This window comes from Carassius gibelio, chromosome B14, assembly GCF_023724105.1.
Source record: "Carassius gibelio isolate Cgi1373 ecotype wild population from Czech Republic chromosome B14, carGib1.2-hapl.c, whole genome shotgun sequence".
In the NCBI taxonomy this organism is placed as follows: Eukaryota; Metazoa; Chordata; class Actinopteri; order Cypriniformes; family Cyprinidae; genus Carassius; species Carassius gibelio.
The window spans coordinates 17,210,429-17,228,270 of record NC_068409.1 but is presented as its reverse complement, the minus strand read 5'-3'; the positions used below and the strand labels follow the sequence as shown (position 1 = coordinate 17,228,270).

General features: G+C 35.4%; 1 protein-coding gene across 2 annotated transcripts in view; it reads right to left on the bottom strand.

Moving 5' to 3' along the window:
* Positions 1–17,329, bottom strand: part of LOC127971517 (solute carrier family 4 member 11) — a 75,329-nt gene extending 58,000 nt beyond the window's left edge. For both annotated transcript variants that reach the window (XM_052574569.1, XM_052574572.1), the window contains exon 1: positions 17,227–17,329. In XM_052574569.1, the coding sequence (XP_052430529.1) occupies positions 17,227–17,272 (46 nt within the window). In that variant the 5' untranslated portion in view covers positions 17,273–17,329. The remainder of the gene's footprint in view (positions 1–17,226) is intronic.
* Between the last annotated feature and the right edge of the window lie 513 nt (positions 17,330–17,842).

Sequence of the window (17,842 nt, the reverse complement as noted above, 5' to 3'; positions counted from 1 at the left end):
ATTATTTCTTTAATAAAATAGAACACAAATAAAACATTTTAATTAAAACACAAAGTTTTATGAAAAGGGAACCATCTTTTGTACACTGAAACAAATTAAAAAAATCTTTGAGTATATTAAAATTCAAAAGGTATATCTGTTAAGTCCATTTCACATATAAATAAATATTATAAAAATCATAAAATAAAATCATAAATGTTATTATTATTTTATAATAACAGTTATGCAACTAATTGGTGTATTTGCTGCAATTAAAAAGATATGTATAGAATAATTCAATTGGAACAAATTTATACCTAACTGACAGTATTTTATGTAAATATATATTTAAGTAGATACAGCTGAATAAAGCTCTGCTTTAATTATGTAGAAATATGTGATTGAACTCATGGTGCCTTCAGGAAACTTCTGCTTTGGGGGGTCATTATTACAAATTGTCAGCCTCATTTCAGTTGGAAAGAATATGGAATATGAATAAAAATGTATGCATGATATGTAAGGGATAATGTATTTGCATACGGCCAAACAAACAGGGTAAATTTTATTCATAAATTAAAAATATGGAAGATGTTTATTTAAATCACTATGAAATGCTTTTAATGTGTCTTTTTATTGATTGTATTTTTGAGTAACATAATAGATACTAGAACAAGAATATTACCTAAGATATTATCAGTGACCCTTGAACTAACATGCACAGTTCACTCCTCAACTCATTGCTTTGAAACTTTCAAGGTTGTTGCACTTACAAGATGCTATAAAGTAAAGGAATGTGAACTTAGACCTTAGACCTTAGCACTATCAAAACAATAACAATCGCGTGGTTTGATGACGCTAAGAGCGTTAAGGAGCGTGGGATGATGGGATTTGTAGTCTTCTACCCAACTGCAGACTGTCATCAATCAGACGGAAAAGATAAATCATGGATTCAACGTGAGCTCAACGATTTGCGCGAGTAGATTACATACAAAGTCAATGCAAAGACGAGATCAGACTATGGATCAGATGCATCCTTGCGTGGGTCTAGAGATGCGATGCCCTGCGTTTGGCGTGTATGCCCCATAATACTATTTCTTATTGATCTTATTGATCATTATAATAAAGAATCAAAACAACTCACCTGTCGAGTAAAACAAGTGAAAGCAGCATCTCTTTCTAGTTGAAGTTTGTTGCGAAGCTTCTTCCGCATTTGTCCACGACACTGTTGTCATGTGTTGTCAAAAGTGTTCTATGATAAGTTGAATATCCTACTTAAAGAGTGTGATACTAACAAAGAGATAATTTTATTAGGAGATTTTAATATAAACTGGAGTGATAACGCAAAAAGGAAAGATCTTAAACGTGTAATGAGTAATTTTGATTTTCAACAGGTTGTTGAAGGGCCGACTAGGATTACTAATTCTTCAGAAACACTCATTGATTTGGTCTTTACTAATAGGCCAGAAAGAATAAAGAAATCCTATAATCTTGTTACCGGTTTATCCGACCACAATATGATATTGATCTTGAGAAAACTCACAAAACAGAGATTTAATATAACCGCAAACGTTAATCAAGAACATTATAGAGTTCCTAATGGACAATTAACTAATCTTGAAAATACAATTAAAGAAATGAATTGGAATGAGTACCTTGCAAATACAAATGTGGATGATAACTGTAATAGATTGATGTCCGAACTTCAAACAACTATACAAAGTTTTATGAGTAAAGTTAAATATAAACCAGGCAAAAAAAAATTATCTACCGTGGTTAAATGAAAACATAAGGTTACTCATGAAACAAAGGGACCAAGCTCTTAAGATGGCTCTCAGGAAGTGTGTATGATTATTTCCTCCTGAAATTGTTCAAGGGCAAAGGATGTCTACGGAATGGACACAATATTTATTAAAACTCATAAGGAGGCACTCATTCCTCCTATTACAAAAATTATTAATCAGTTAATCATTGATGGAGTTTTTCCAAGTGCTTGGAAAACTGCTACAATTACACCAGTGTATAAATCAGGTGATCATATGACTATTAGTAATTATAGACCCATCAGTATTCTTCCATCAGTATCGAAAATTGCCGAAAAATGAATCTCTGAACAGATAACATTTCATTTAAATACTACATTTTTTACATTACATCCAATGCAATTTGGCTTTAGGAAACATCATTCCACTGAAACAGCTAATTGTTTTCTTTTGGAAAATATAAAGTCTAAACTTGACCAAGGAGGTCAAGTTGGGGCGGTCTTCCTTGATTTGAAGAAAGCTTTTGAAACAGTAGATCATGAGATTTTAATAACAAAGTTATCAAAGTTTAATTTTTCATCCAGTGTCATCAAATGGATACAATCATACCTTTTAGATAGAAAACAATGTGTTCGCATAGGCCATAAAACTTCACAAGTAACTGATAATGACTTGGGGGTACCGCAAGGTTCAACTTTGGGTCCTCTGTTGTTTTGCCTTTATATTAATGATCTACCTGAAGTTTGTCCTTCTGCAGTAACTTGTCAGATGTACGCTGATGATACGGTTATATATGTACATGCAAAAAACAAGAGGCAAGCTGCCAAGGAACTATCAGCTACTATGGTCAATATTTCTAATTGGCTAACAAACTCTTTTGTTTACATCTTAATACCAGTAAATCTGTATGCATGTTCTTTTCAAAATCAGCAAATAAAGATCCCGATCCAGAAGTTACTGTAGCAGCAAGAACACTGTCAGTTGTACAGGAGTTTAAATATTTAGGTATAATAGACACACAACTGACATTTAAATCACAAGTTAAAAAAGTTGTAAACAGAATTAAATTTAACTTGATAAATTTTAGGCATATTAGAAGCAATTTGACCACAGAGGCCTCAAAGTTTTACATCGATGCCATGATATTGTCGCATATGAACTACTGTATGACCAGCTGGACGCAGACAGGAAGCACTGCATTACAGTCAGTAGAAACAGTTTATAAACGGACTTTGAAAACTATGGATAATAAGTCAAATTCTTTTCATCATTGTAATATTTTAAAGAAACATGGTTTTTTAAACTGGGAAAATATGGTCAAATTTGCTGATATCTTGCTTGTGTATAAAATGTTCCATGGTTTAGCCCCCCCTCCACTTAATGAATTTGTTAAACAAAATCTTAATGCATCCACCAGAGCGACTTCTAGAGGTGATTGTAAAATATCATATAGGAAAAGTTCCTTTGGACAGTCAGCCTTTTCCTACCGTGCAGCGCATACCTGGAACACAATACCTACAGAAGTAAGAAACATTACCTCTCTCACTGCCTTTTCAAAAACTATAAAACAGTGGTTGCTTGACAATCAAATATGTTGTCATAATCTGCAGTAGTGCAGTTATTCACTCACAGGTTGATATATCCTATGTGACTTTATTGGTGCTTGTTTGATGTTGACTGTGTCTATCTAATCGGTTTATGTTTTTAATGTGTATGTATGCAATGTTTTTTACAGTTTTATAATAACAACCTGCCAGGGACTCCAGATGAAAATTAGTCTGTACGGCTATATCTGGCTCATTTACATTTGGACATTGTCTTTATGTTTATTAATGTGCATTGTCCCTTTTAAATAAATAAACAAACAAACAATGTGGTTTCTACTTCAGTAAAAGGCGGTAACAGAGTAACTGACGAATGGGAATTTTCTAATGATTTACAAGTAGTTGAAAACATTAGAGATATTGTTAGTAATCAGCTGGACAAAATATATAACACAAGCCTAGTAGTTTTTGGATATTTTACTGCAAATATCTTACAAACTGTACCTTTAAGTTATATTTCAACAAAGAAATATTCAGATGTGTGCAGTGCATTTTACAGTGGATGAGCACTGTTTCCTGGGACAAGAGCCTACAGTGCCGGTGTTCTGACAAATAATGCTGATTCTCAGTCTGTAAGTATGTTTTCACATTTAAAGAACTTGCCACTGATGATTCAAACGCGAGTTTTGAGCATTGTAGAGTAACGCTTGTTGTTTGCCGTTTTTTCGATCACAAATGCAAACATGGTTTTAAGTTAACGCGAAACACAACGCAACGCATAAAAAGACAGGAATAAGTCATTATAATCAGTAACTATGTCCTCACTAGATGCAAAAAATGTCTTGTTTGTAATGGGTTTTATTGGTTTTGTCTGGTCATGCCAGGAGACGGCATCAAAGTCTGGTAAGTGTCATAACATTTCCGTCACATGCTTGAGGAATTCGGCCAATCACAATGCACTAGATAGCTGGCCAATCAGCGTACACCTCACTTTTCAGTTTTCCAACTACATAAACACTACTTTTCTTTCATTTTTGTGCCTGAAAACAGGGAAAAAAGGCATAAAAGCGAATGATTGACAGTGATATCCATGGGTAGAGATGCTGCTAGAGAGGCTTTTATCAGCAGAGATGAGAAGTTTTAATATTATACATGCAAAACACACAGTTTGGCTCTTTCATTTGCTGTCTGCGGGCACTGATACAGAAAATCACTGATTACGGTAACGTTGCTGTTATTTGTGCAGTTACATCCTCAGCTGAAAACCTGCAACATGTGTCTTGCACTTTTACCTTCAATCTATTGTAAAAATAGAAATATTTACAAGTTTAAATTATTTCGAAATCATCACATTTTATTAAGAAATCACATATGAAATAAAAATAGAATAATATGAAAAATGACAAATAACAATGGAAACCAACTTTTCATGAATAAACAGTAATATATATATATATATATATATATATATATATATATATATATATATATATATATATATATATATATTTTTTTTTTTTTTTTTCCGCAAAGACATCGTTTATTTGTGTTATTCTGTGGCTTCCATCAATAATTGCTATATTCCTACAATTAAATAATGACCTACATGTGTGTTCCTAATTCTTTAGATTGTTATGACATCTTGGCACAATGTACTATATTAATTTTTTTGTGTGTTTTACCTTTATTTTGAATTGTATAATGCATTGCATTGTGTTCTAGAGTTAAAAGTCAGGAAAATGAATGGCTCATGTCCTGATAATGAGCTGCTAGTACATCTGTTACTCTCCTGATTTATTATTTACAGTGGATACTGTGTACAGCATATACTATACTACATACTGAAAATAAATATACTCTATATGGAGTATTAAAAGTAAAATCCATCATCCCTGCTGCAGTTGTGAGAAGCATGACTTTTCTCTAAATGCCCCCCGGCTTCAATCCAGAAGAAAATGTGTGGTCAACATCTGCAGGAAGGAAATTGAAAAGCTGAAACCCAAGAGGTCATTTATCTCCCTCTACACCCCTCTGATCCAGACTATCGAATGATACGAGAACGCAATCCCTCCTGAGACACGCACAGCCTGTTTATTTCTCACTACATTGAATTAAAAGCACCAGATTTAAACCTCAAGACTCAAAACTACATGATATAACTCATGCAGATCTAATTCAAGCAAATAACCCAAAGCATGATTGCATCATATGCTGAGCTTGCCGTTTCACAGAAAATCACAAGGTCACGGAGAGTTTTGGGAAAGGTCAACGCTGTAGATGTGCTTTCACATTGTCAGAGATTATTCTAACAGCGTCCCACTTCAGCATTATCAGTAAACGCTTCGCTATCAGACATCCATAATCAGTGAAACCCACCAGCTATGAATATTAAACCTCACAGCTACTCGAAACGGATACATGAAATTTGATTTATAGTAGAACATGCAATAAAATACAAAATATCAGTTTGAAAATCTGGAAAGTTATGATCTGAATTGACAAATTCATTATTGGTAGATGACGATATCAGGTCAGTTTGATTTTCTTTATTGAATTGAATTGCTATATTTTTTTGCATTCCTTGTTTTTATTTGACAATTCTGACTTTTCTTCATGCATTTGTGACTTCTTTTCAGAATTGAAAGAAAAAATCAGAAACTGCCAATTAAACAATCAATATTTTTTTCTTCCGTTTTAATTTCTCCTTTCAGAGAAACCTCATGCTTTCAGATGTCATCCATATTTACAGACACACAGATATGACTGTGGTTATTAAGAGAACCTGCCTTTCTGGGGCTGAAATACTGGTTTTCTGTGTGTTTCCAAAATATTAGCTAACAAAATAAATATCACGCAAAGTTCAACTGTCAGCAATGGAATCCCTTTAATAATAATAATAAAATAAAAAGGCTAACTGCAACTTTTTATTTCACTATTCAGACTTTTTTCTTACAATTGTGCTTTTATGTCTCAGTATCGCATGCTTATATTTTTTAATTTTGCATTTATATCTAGCATTTTAGAGTTTTTATACACATTAAAAAAAAATAACATTTAAAATGTGACATACAATTTCAGAATTTGAAAAGTCTTGCGACAGAAGATTTTCTTGAAAGAAATGAGAAAACATCTACTGAGATTAATCGCTTTCACGGGGGACTTTTGTTTTCTTTTTTTACACACACACACACACACACACAGAGAGAGAGAGAGAGAGAAAGAAAGAAATTCAGATCAATATTTTTTACATATTTATTTATTTATATAGCTATGTAAAAAGCTGCTGCTCATTATCACAAAAAAAGGAACACAGTGCAAAATCGTAAGTAAACAAAATACTTGAAAATCATAATGAAAACTGAAAATGTGATAATAAAAGATCAAGTTCAACATTATAATAAATACTTCATACTGAATGAAAAGAAAAGAAATTGTGGATGGAATGTGCCCAGTTCATTAAATGCCTGAAAGAACTTCAGAAAGCAGGGCCGTGCACAGACCTTTTGAGGGGCATGTGCTGAAACTGGAAAAAGGGCACCCCCCCCCTCCCCCCTTTTATATCAAGATTATTTAGTAAGCCTGCATAAAAGGAAGAAATGGTCACATCTTCATGACAAATTCAATAACACAAAATAATAGTCTCAAAAGCTTTAGATTTATTCACGATTAATAACAACCATAATAATAATATTAGATAATTAGATAATATAGATAAACAGGGTTTTAAGGGCTTCTTTAAACCTAATACAACAGCAACCTTCTGTGAGCCATGTATCTGGCAAAAATGTTATACTGTGGTGGACCAGGGATGTTGCTCTCTTGAAGGTCTCTTATTCACTACACTTTCCCTAAAATAAGCCAGCAATGAAAAAATAAATAAAAATAGTGTGAAAAGTACAGTTGCTGTGAAAAGCATTTCTGAAGGATCACGTGACACTGAAGCGCACTGAACTGGAGTAATGATGCTGAAAATTCAGCTTTGATCACAAAAATAAAATCACATTTTAAAATATATTCAAATAGAAAACAGTTACTATTTAAAATTGTAAAAATATTACACAATATTACTGATTTTGCTGTATTTTGGATCAAATAAATGAAGCCTTGGAATGAATCATGAATTACATTCTGCATGATAAAATATAAAGATTTCAGTGATCTGTAATTTTTTTTTTTAGTTACTACTACATTACTGTAGTAAAACCATGTTTTACAACATTTTATACAGAGAGTATACAGAGAGTATATCATAACATGATTAGCCTAAATGTTAATAAATTAAGTCTATCAGCAATCATGAATCAAAGAAGAAATTTCTTAGAAATATATGTTAGGTGACGAGGATCACTCGTCGCTGTGTAAGTTCCAGTACGAAACAGCGCGGGGGCGCACCTGTTATGATTTCCCGACTGTAAAAACAAATTATGTTGTTGTATTACTTATCAATATATAGTTTTTGACCAGCGAATGTGTGCAAATGTGATTTTTTTTCTGTCCGTCATTAAAACGGCGACGGCGCCTGCCGCTGCCGGCATTACATTACATTTTCATCTACAGGTTACAAACTAGTTTTTTTAGCTATATAGACGGAGCGCTCAGTTTTTCCTGTGGTAAAATGCATTTGGCCAAATTAGCATTTTATAAAAGATGAAATGCAACTGTATGCCCAGGCTATTTAAGTGTTGGCTATGTATTGGCTATGACTAGATGGCAAATGCTAGCCCTCTCTCTCAGGCGACGTCCCGCATGTCTGAGTCAGTGAGTCAGACATCAAATAAATAAAATATGAGCCTTTACAGACATAATGTTCAGTAGTACTTATTCAAACAACAAGATATTTATTTACCTTCGCAAAACTGTTCAGCTCAGCTGTTGTCTACTGTGCGGCTGCTGTGGAACTTCAGTTGATTCGATGAATATAGAGGGGGCGGAGTTATCAGCTTACTGACAGCTTGAAGATCGAATAAGATTTACACAAGCTCGTTTTAAGAACTTTAATTTGGTAAAACAGACAGACAGGCGTAAAGGTGACCAATAGCATTGATAAAAAAAAAAAAAAAAAAAAAAACACCACCAAAAAAAGGGCACTTCGGAGTGTAAGGGCAAAAAGGGCCTGTGCTCTGCACAGGTTGAGCCCTACCTGTGCACGTGCCTGTCAGAAAGACATCATTAGAAGTTCTGATGCACACAAAAACATCAGACTGTTAGGGGCTGCAGGTCGAGACGTACTGATATCAAATAAATAGCTCTGACATTGTCCTTTAAAAGTGAAACATCTTGTTGCTCGTTCCAGAGGAGCGTTGTTGATTTGGATCTCATGTATTAAGCTCAGATGAACATTCAGAGGTCAGAGAGACACTGGACACTGCTGAGGCCAATGCAGTCCGACTCTCATGCTCCTCCAAACACAGATTTACTGGTGTGCGTTTATCTGAGCTCCTCTAAACCGGTGTTGTTATTATTGATTTCAATGTTGTAAAAGCTGTAAAAAAAAATACACTGAAGCTGTATAGAATGTATCAAAATTATATATTGAAAATAGTATAATAAAAGCTAAGGTTCAATATATTATTAAATACTATATATAAATAATATTAATTAACATTTTAAAATCAAAAAAGTTTTATTCAATATTAAAACACTGTTTAAAAAGTAAAAAAAAATAAATAAATAAAAAATTATAAATTACAAAAGCTCATAACAAAACCTCAAAAACTTTACAACTATTACAAAAACTATGAAAATAATACAAAAAGATAATAAAAAATATTAATAAATACTAAAATAGTATACAAATTATACTAAGATAAACCTTAACATTAAAAAATATGTTAAGTGATGCAAACTATGCAAGTAAAACATTTTTAATTAATATACATTTTTAATTAATTAATTACGTTTTTTTTTTTACAATATATTGTACAATATATTGACATTTCAACCTCCCAAAATAAGGTGTGCAAAATACAAAACTAACAGAAATATATATATCAAGAAAATCTTCAAGCACCACTGATCTTCATCTAATCATAGGGTGAAAATAATCCACCATCACCTGAGATGGAGAAACACACACTTAGAGAGCCTCAAAATGCATGACTGGAAAGCAAAGCAAACGACTGTCACATTGAGTTAGGTGAAAGAGAGCTGTATTAACATGCAGCTTGTTGCATGGTTTCCAAAAGCACTTTATTTCACTAACCATGTAATAAACCGGAGAGGCAAAGTGGCCTTTGAATGTGCTTATATAATGGGTTAGATCTTTTGTGCAATGACTGCAGCTGAAATAACCCTATGATAATAAGAAGCAATATGCAATGTATGTGCTGGGCAGCAGGGGGCAGTAGCTCAATGAGCCAGAGCAGCTTGCAAAGACACTTTGAGATGCATAAACTTTCTGGTTTTCTGATTATAAAACGCTTGCCAAATGCACTTTCCTTTGCTTGTTATTTAAGTGAATCATCATGAGAAGCACACACACACTCCTGAAGCGCTCATCATAACCTTGTTTATTTATTTAGCAAATGGAAGGTCAAGTACAGCGGCGTTTGCATGCTGGCCACTGTCCACATTCAGCCTGGCTTGGAAAAACGGACATATGCACAGCTTATAAATAATAACGCTTCACAGTACTTCTGAAAGTAATTGCATAGAAAGTGTCTAGATTGCACTATAATGGCTGGGGAAAGATCTGTACTGTTACCTACGCTTGTCTTAAAGGACATAAGAATACTTATTAGCAATTTAATGACTAATATCTCAGCCTGATTGCGCTTGAAGCACATGTCTGATTGCATTTGGCTGAGGGCTGATTGCAGCCCACAATGAAAGGTGTGCAATAAGTTCACTGTTATGTTGTGCAAAAAAAAAGAGCGATGTTGAAATATTTATCTGATGGATTCAGGGATCAACACCGGCGGAAATATTCAACAAACGCAAGCGGATCAGAGGGGTTGCATTGCATTTGGTCAATGTAAATGCAAAATGTGTCGGCAGAGAAGGATATTCCTCATTGCACGGAGGTCAAGCGAGTTTGCATTGCTCATTATTTTCTCCTGACAGAAGTGCCTCTCGCTGTAAGCCCAGGGAAAGTTTGGGAGGAGGAATCCATCAGGCACAGCCAGGCTTCTCTGAGAGTGTGCCCGAGGCCTGACTGGATAGCCCTGACCACATGTGATAGACAGCTTACTGACAGACAGACAGACGGTCAGACCACATGCACCGGATGACGACTGCTGTGCATGAGAGAGAGAACTGAGACTGAATTCTGCAGATGATTAATCGAAATAAAAGAGAGGCAAAGAAAAGCAAGAAATCAGAGACAAAGAAGTATATTTTCTATTGCTGTGATGCATTCTGAACAGCATTCCTACATCTCCATCTACCCTCGTGCAATTTATTTAGTAGACAGCAGAACTAGTCTCAGGCTCAGACAGCACGACCATGAATAGTGTGCTCATTTAAATATAGGTCAATCACATATCACTCTTTGTATCATGTTTGTTAATATATTCAAGAAGGGCATAGAAAATGCAATTTATATAGTAAGATACAGCTCTTCTATGATGAGCATGTTTTTAAATAAATGTCCGGACAAACTGTTCTGATGGAGACAAAAGGCTCTTTAAAGGGGGGGGGGGGGGGGTGAAATGCTATTTCCTGCATACTGAGTTTTTTACACTGTTAAAGAGTTGGATTCCCATGCTAAACATGGACAAAGTTTCAAAAATTAAGTTGTACGTTTGAAGGAGTATTTCTGTTCCAAAAATACTCCTTCCGGTTTGTCACAAGTTTCGGAAAGTTTTTTTCGAGTATGGCTCTGTGTGACGTTAGATGGAGCGGAATTTCCTTATATGGGTCCTGAGGCACTTCTGCCGGAAGAGTGCGCGCTCCCGTATAGCAGAGCACTGAGAGCACAACAGACTTCACTGATCAGAGCCAGAGCGTCGCGAAATGTCACAAAAGAAGTGTGTTTTTGGTTGCCAGGGCAAGACAACCCTGCACAGATTACCAAAAGAGAAACAGCATTCAGGGACCAGTGGATGGAGTTTATATTTACAGAGCATCAACGGAGTTGTGCAAGTGTTTGTGTTTGTTCCCTGCATTTCGAAGATGCTTGTTTTACAAACAAGGCCCAGTTTGACGACGGATTTGCACATCGTTTATTTCTTAAGGATAATGCAGTCCCAACGAAAAAGGGTCACGATCGTGTGTTGAAACTGCAGGCGGTGAGTAAAACTGCTTAAAATATCTCTGTGTTGTTAACTTAGCTATCGGCGCGTAAGCACATCAAGTAAACAACATGCGATGTTGTCATCAAACTGCACTTTCCACATGTAACTTACAGTTAAAAAAAAAAAAAAAAGACGACAAAGTGGAACTTAGTCATTTTCCAAAACCGCTAAGCAAATATATACAGTTTCAGTACATACCACATAGAGACGTCGTTGCTGATGCTGCTCTCGTTAAATTTCAGCCTCTGGATCTGATTCTGGATCAGAAATATACGCTGAATCTGACTGTAAGCCATGGTTTGTTTTGGATGATGTTTTTTTCCTCATGGTAATGTCACAGCTTCCACATGCTCTCAACACAAAAGCCTACTCGTGCTCGTGATTCTTTAGCTCCGCCCACACGTCACGCCTCCAGCCACTCGTGTTTTTCCGGAAAAATCTGTACAGACTATTTTTCTCTTATGAATATAATAAAACTAAAGACTTTTTGGAGTTATGAAGGATGCAGTACTACTCTATAGGTAGTCAAGATTAACAGGATACTGAGTGAAAATGACCATTTCACCCCCCCCCCTTTAATAGATTAAGTTCTTGAATCATTGTAGCCAATCAGCAGTAAGGGGCGTGTCTGCTCATGATGTGGATTAGAGAGCGCTCAGTGCACAGGACAGGGACAGCAGATGAAAAAACAAAAGAGGGAAATTTCCTTATAAATTTCGGATTGGTTTTCCAGTGCTGGAGAGAACTCCAAGGAGAAGAAGGCCTTTGATCGTACGCCGAGGTTGCTTTGTTTCTTCTCGTTAGGTGAGTACCATTGGTTTTGCTTTGTTTCACAGAACTAATATATATGCTGGCTTTTGCTTGAATATGCTTTTTGTGTCATGCTCGCTTGTTTGTTCATTTGCAATCGTATTGTTGTTCCCTATTTCTATACACTATAAGCCTGGAGCATCTAAACCTCTTGGATTTTTTATTTAATTAAAAATAAACTAAAAATGAAACAGTGAAGGAAAGGTATAATTCTAGGTGGAAATTTGGAAAATGTTTGAATTTTTTTCAAATATTGGACATCGGGTGCCCATTTTCCAAAAGATGATGTGATTCTCAATTAATATGCTAATATGCTTATATGCTAAAAAACTAAAGGTTCCTTGTCTTGTCACATTCTTTTAAAAAATCATATGAATAACATAAATGACACCACATTTTGCATTAAATATTTCGAAATTAAGGCTGCATGATAAATCGGATGCAATTATCATGTGCAAATCGCCAATAATGCCGGTTCTGTGACTAGTAATAAATCTCCATCACGTGCTTTCAGATGAAGCAGCATTTCATCAATCAAATCAATCAGATTTCATCAAAAATTGGTGTTGCTAGTAACAAGAGGTCAAGATTTGGCTGGTTAACATACACCCTCTGGTTCCAAAAATACCATTCGCATCCATGAGACGTGAAATAAAACCCATAAATTAGTAGGCTATCCATGTGCAAAGATGGCCAGTTTCAGACTAAACCAGCTAATTAACTGCCATTGAGATGAATGAGAATGCTAACGCTATTCACAATGACCTGTTGCTAACATAATGTTTCTATCTGAAATCCAGATATATTAACATCAGTTATTCACATTAGAGAGATAACAGAATCTTTTTACAGACCACCGTGTCATCTGTGTGCAACCAAAATGGATTGCATTAATTGCCTGCTGAATTTTCTGTGAGCGATCTGAATAGCACGACTCATCTTGACGATCAATCTACGAACGGTTTTAATCACAAAGGTTTCCAGCATTTATGGGCCTTTTCCAGTTAGCAAGAGTGCTGTTGACATCTCTCATCCCTGTTTGTCTGTTCAAGTTGGTGCCGGAGTGCATTCCAATTAGCAGTTATGTAATGAGAGAGAGGTACTTCAACACAATCATCAAATAAAGTGATTTCCCCTCATCTCAAAGGTGAGCAGAAACCATTTTCTGCTTTGAGGAGCCGTAATATTCTTTACTCACCGTCTGTTTCCATTTGGTCCATGTATTGACCCACGTTACCTCATTCCAGCAGTTATTGAGCACAACCGCACATCTGACCTTGAGTTTGCTAAACTCCAGCAAACAGGTAATGCGTGGAATAAGTTATAGCACAATCGCTCCATCTGAGGTGTTTGTGAATGCATTCGATGCAGGAACGGGTTTATTGAGCAATGCAGGACAAAAAAAAAAAAGATATCAAAGAAAGGAATTTAGCTATTTAGTTAATGATAGAGAGGAGATGGTTTGTCATGCATTTACTTCAATCAAACTGTTTCAAAGCACAAACACAGTAATAAACCGTGAACTGTAGAAAAAACAACAACAATAAGAGGGTGATAAATTATCTTTGTGTGTTTGTTTTTGGGTGAACTATTACTTTAAGCTACAGTATGTGAAGAATAAGGAGCAGAACACTAATGCTGGTTGTTGGTTGTCCTGTTTTCTTCTCCAGATTTGGAACGGGGTTAAATGGGGTCACCGTGTTTTTATTTTCCAGTGGATTGGCAGAGGGACGGCTGGGGCAGAAGTGCCCGAGGTCTCAGGTGGAAGGGTAGCAGGACACGGCTCCCCAGAGGAATACAGGACAAGAGACACGGGCCGGGGCGATCAAGCTCATCTCCTTTACTCTTCAGAGTTCAGCAGAGTGGAAGTTTGTACAAACATCTCCAATCACAGGCGTGAGATTGCACACAAATGCACACAAAGAACAAATTTGCTTTTGCTGACGCACATGAGATGCTTTAGAAATGATACTCTGGGGATGCGTTTTTTGGAAAAAGTACCACTTCCCAGTATTCACAAAATAGCAATGGAAATAGCTTTTCAAGTTGGGCAGGTGTCACATATTTTCTTGCATTCTTATTGCCTTTTATAAATCTAATTCATCATATTTTATCTGATTGGAAAGTACACTGCTGATGATAAATCAATAATTAAAATACGGTGAACTCTGGCCCACAAATTATTATTATTATTTTGTTTTTGGTTTTTTTCTGAAGAAAGAGAAACATGTTTAGTGATGAAAACCCAAAATATTAAGAAGGAAACGAGATACATCTCTAGTTTCAGCATTAATTGTTCTTCACACATTCTTCTTTAAAAGAAAAGTAGCATCGTATTTTTGGAAAGTGACCCATTGAAAATGTGTACAATTTAACTATATACCCCTGGAGTCTCATTAAGACCCATGTAGGGACTTAAATATGAAGATGCCAAAGAGAAAGTTTCTTAAGACCCAATTTCTAAAAGGGCATTATGACATTCTTACTTTTATAGTTATATCTTAATACTTTGCGAGTAACAGTCCTGCAAAATTTGGAGGTAAAAACTTGAAAAGTGCATTTTTATGTAATTTGGCTCCGAATTTCAGTTGAATTTCCCCTTTACAAAAAGCGAATTACGCATATATATTCACCCATGACATCCCAATTTTTGTCTATCTTTCTTCAGAAAAAAAATATTAGCAAAATCAAAAACTTGAGCCAGGGACATTTCTAAAATTTGGTTGATTTGACACAGAATGAGCCTATTTGTATAACTCTGTATGCCTGTGTTTGTGCGACTGAGACCATACCTTACCATGAAAATGACTCCATTGCAAGTCACCAATTCCAATATGACAATATGACTGATTTTAACAGAATTTAAGTATTGTACTCATACTGAATGTAGGCTCAAACATGCACTAGTCTTCAACACCTAAGAGCAATGCCGGTGGAAAACCAGAATGATTTTATCTGTGAGGAGAGCAATCACGTTTGAACACCTAAAACTGGAAACCTCAAAGTCGCAATATATCAGAATGTCTACAAACACTGAAGTCTCTGATTTTTGAAGGCAGCATAGATATATCCTCCGCTGCCTTTGATATCCCAAAATCCTGTGCTTTTCATTCTGTGACGGTTAAGCCAAAAAATAAAGATGGCGTCTAAAAGTTGCGGTCGATGGTCAGTGTAAATATATGTTTATTATTAATCTTTGTTAATGCTAGTTAATAAACATACCACTGTACAGTACGTCGTTGGTATTGTTGGAACATTGTTGTAAAGTGTTATGGTGTTAAAATCAATAATATTACGCTTGCAATCATGGTGGTCTAGATATCAGCAATGACTGACTGCTTCCAAATCATTTGTGGTCAACAGCACTCATGCAAATGCCATAGTTATAAATTCAGCAACAGTTCACGTATTGGGATTTGGACTGAATTACCTTGAAATAAAGTACATAGATTAAGTACAGTCCGATGCAGTCATATGTTTAGATGTGTGCAGACTGCTAACAGATGTTTCTAATCATTGCTTGTGTTCACTCCGCTGTTTTTCAAAACACAGCTTTGGATTTGTATTTATGTAATTATGTAAAGTGCACAAAACTCAAAATTTCAGACTACTAGGGACTCTCAGTCTCCTCTACTGTATGTCTACTGTAATTGAAACTGCCTATTATAAAACATTTGTTTCTAATCTATTTCACGGCTTTATCTCAGCCTGGTACACTGAATGCTCTTTATATTTGTACATCCACAGACTATTTACTCTGCTGGGCTGGTGAAATATAAAAGTGTGTAAATGGGTGGTCTCATTAAATGAGGACCAAACCAGATTGTGCTCAGAACCCTTTTTTTTTTAAAAAGATGCATCAATATAAATGTAGGGTGTAATTGTCTTTTTCTAGCCTTTTTCAGTGTTTGAAAGCAGCACCCTTTTCTTTGTATTTGCAATTTGTGGGGTTTTAATCAACAACTCCAAGGAAGCACACAAACACCAGGTGATTTCAACAATGGTTTAAATAATTGAACGTGGGCGCTTATATTGGGTTACGCTTTTGAGCAAGAACTGTTTGTTTTAGCCTTAAGACAAAAAACCCCAGGAAAATTAAGTTGACATGCAGCATGACTTTGCTTTCAGCTTTGTCTCAATGTTTACAGCAATGAGATATAAATCGATCATAATTCCTTCTTCGCCGATGCTGGCTTTGGAAATAATGGAAGTTGTGTATGTGAGTTGCTCCGCTGAATGCAAACACACCACTGGGAAAAAGACAGACAACATCCAGAAGAGACAGATCTACAGTGCAGACGCGGCTAGGATGCTTTTATAATGGCAAAAGGTTTCAAAACCCTGCCAGCACACTGCTCAATCGTTTTTATTGATCGTGCAGGGATTTATAATCACAGTTTGGGATGAATTTTTGAAAAAAAAAAAATTAGGATGCCACAGAGATTACTCCATTTCCAAGTTCAGATTCAGCTTCTGTCAGTGCAGAAGTAATCTAGAGAAAAAACAGCACTGAGAGCTGACATTTCTGAACAAGTTATGAATATTGTGGTATGTTTACCATCTAACAGAACAATCTCTCCAAATGCTCATGGCAGCCTCTCTTTTTCTATCGTAATCAAAATGAAATGTCAAACATAAAATCAATCACATGACAGGTAAAACATAAGAGGACAAGCTCCTGACAAGCAACTGACCGGTCCATTACTCCAACAGAGGTTATAGATCATTATTACTATTTTTTTATTCATGTATGCATGCATGTATCTATGTATGCATGTACAAAGCAGTCACATATATAGTAAAAAAAAAAATATATATATATATATATATATATTATGCATATAAAAGCGCCATTAACAGACAGTTTATGAATTCAGTTACATAAAATTGCTTACTCACACTTTTCGATTGCTGCTGTCAGATCTAATACCGTTGGATGCTTCATCTTTCAACAAAAGTTTCTTTACACTGTGCCTCGTTTACTAAATAATGGTCTATGTTATGTTTGTTTAACAGGTGTGAAATTCTGCGTTAATGGTGGATTGCTTTACGGCAGCAACAAAATCAGGTGTGATTACGACAGTGAGTTCCGCTTACTTAACTGTAGGGGGCTCCAAAGTCCCCAAAACATACAAAACTGCATACAGTTGTTTTAAATAAATGCTCTTTTTGTACTGAGAACGAAGTTTTAACCTATCACTGCAGAAAAAATATAAACCATCACAGAAATTATAATGGTTTCCACTCCAAATAACATTATTAGGCTACAAACCATCAAACCATTAAAAATGTAATGAATGCAAATGGATGAAACTTCCAGGATGTTTTAATGGTACAAAGACCTCTTATATATGTCAAAAGATCAATGAAATATCATTCAATGAATTTTTCTTTCAGGGAGGAAAACTGCCATTACGAAAATTAACCATGGTTTTACTACTTTTGCTACACTAACCATTGTATTTGTAGTAGGGCCGGGACTTTAACGCGTTAATTGAGATTAATTAATTACACA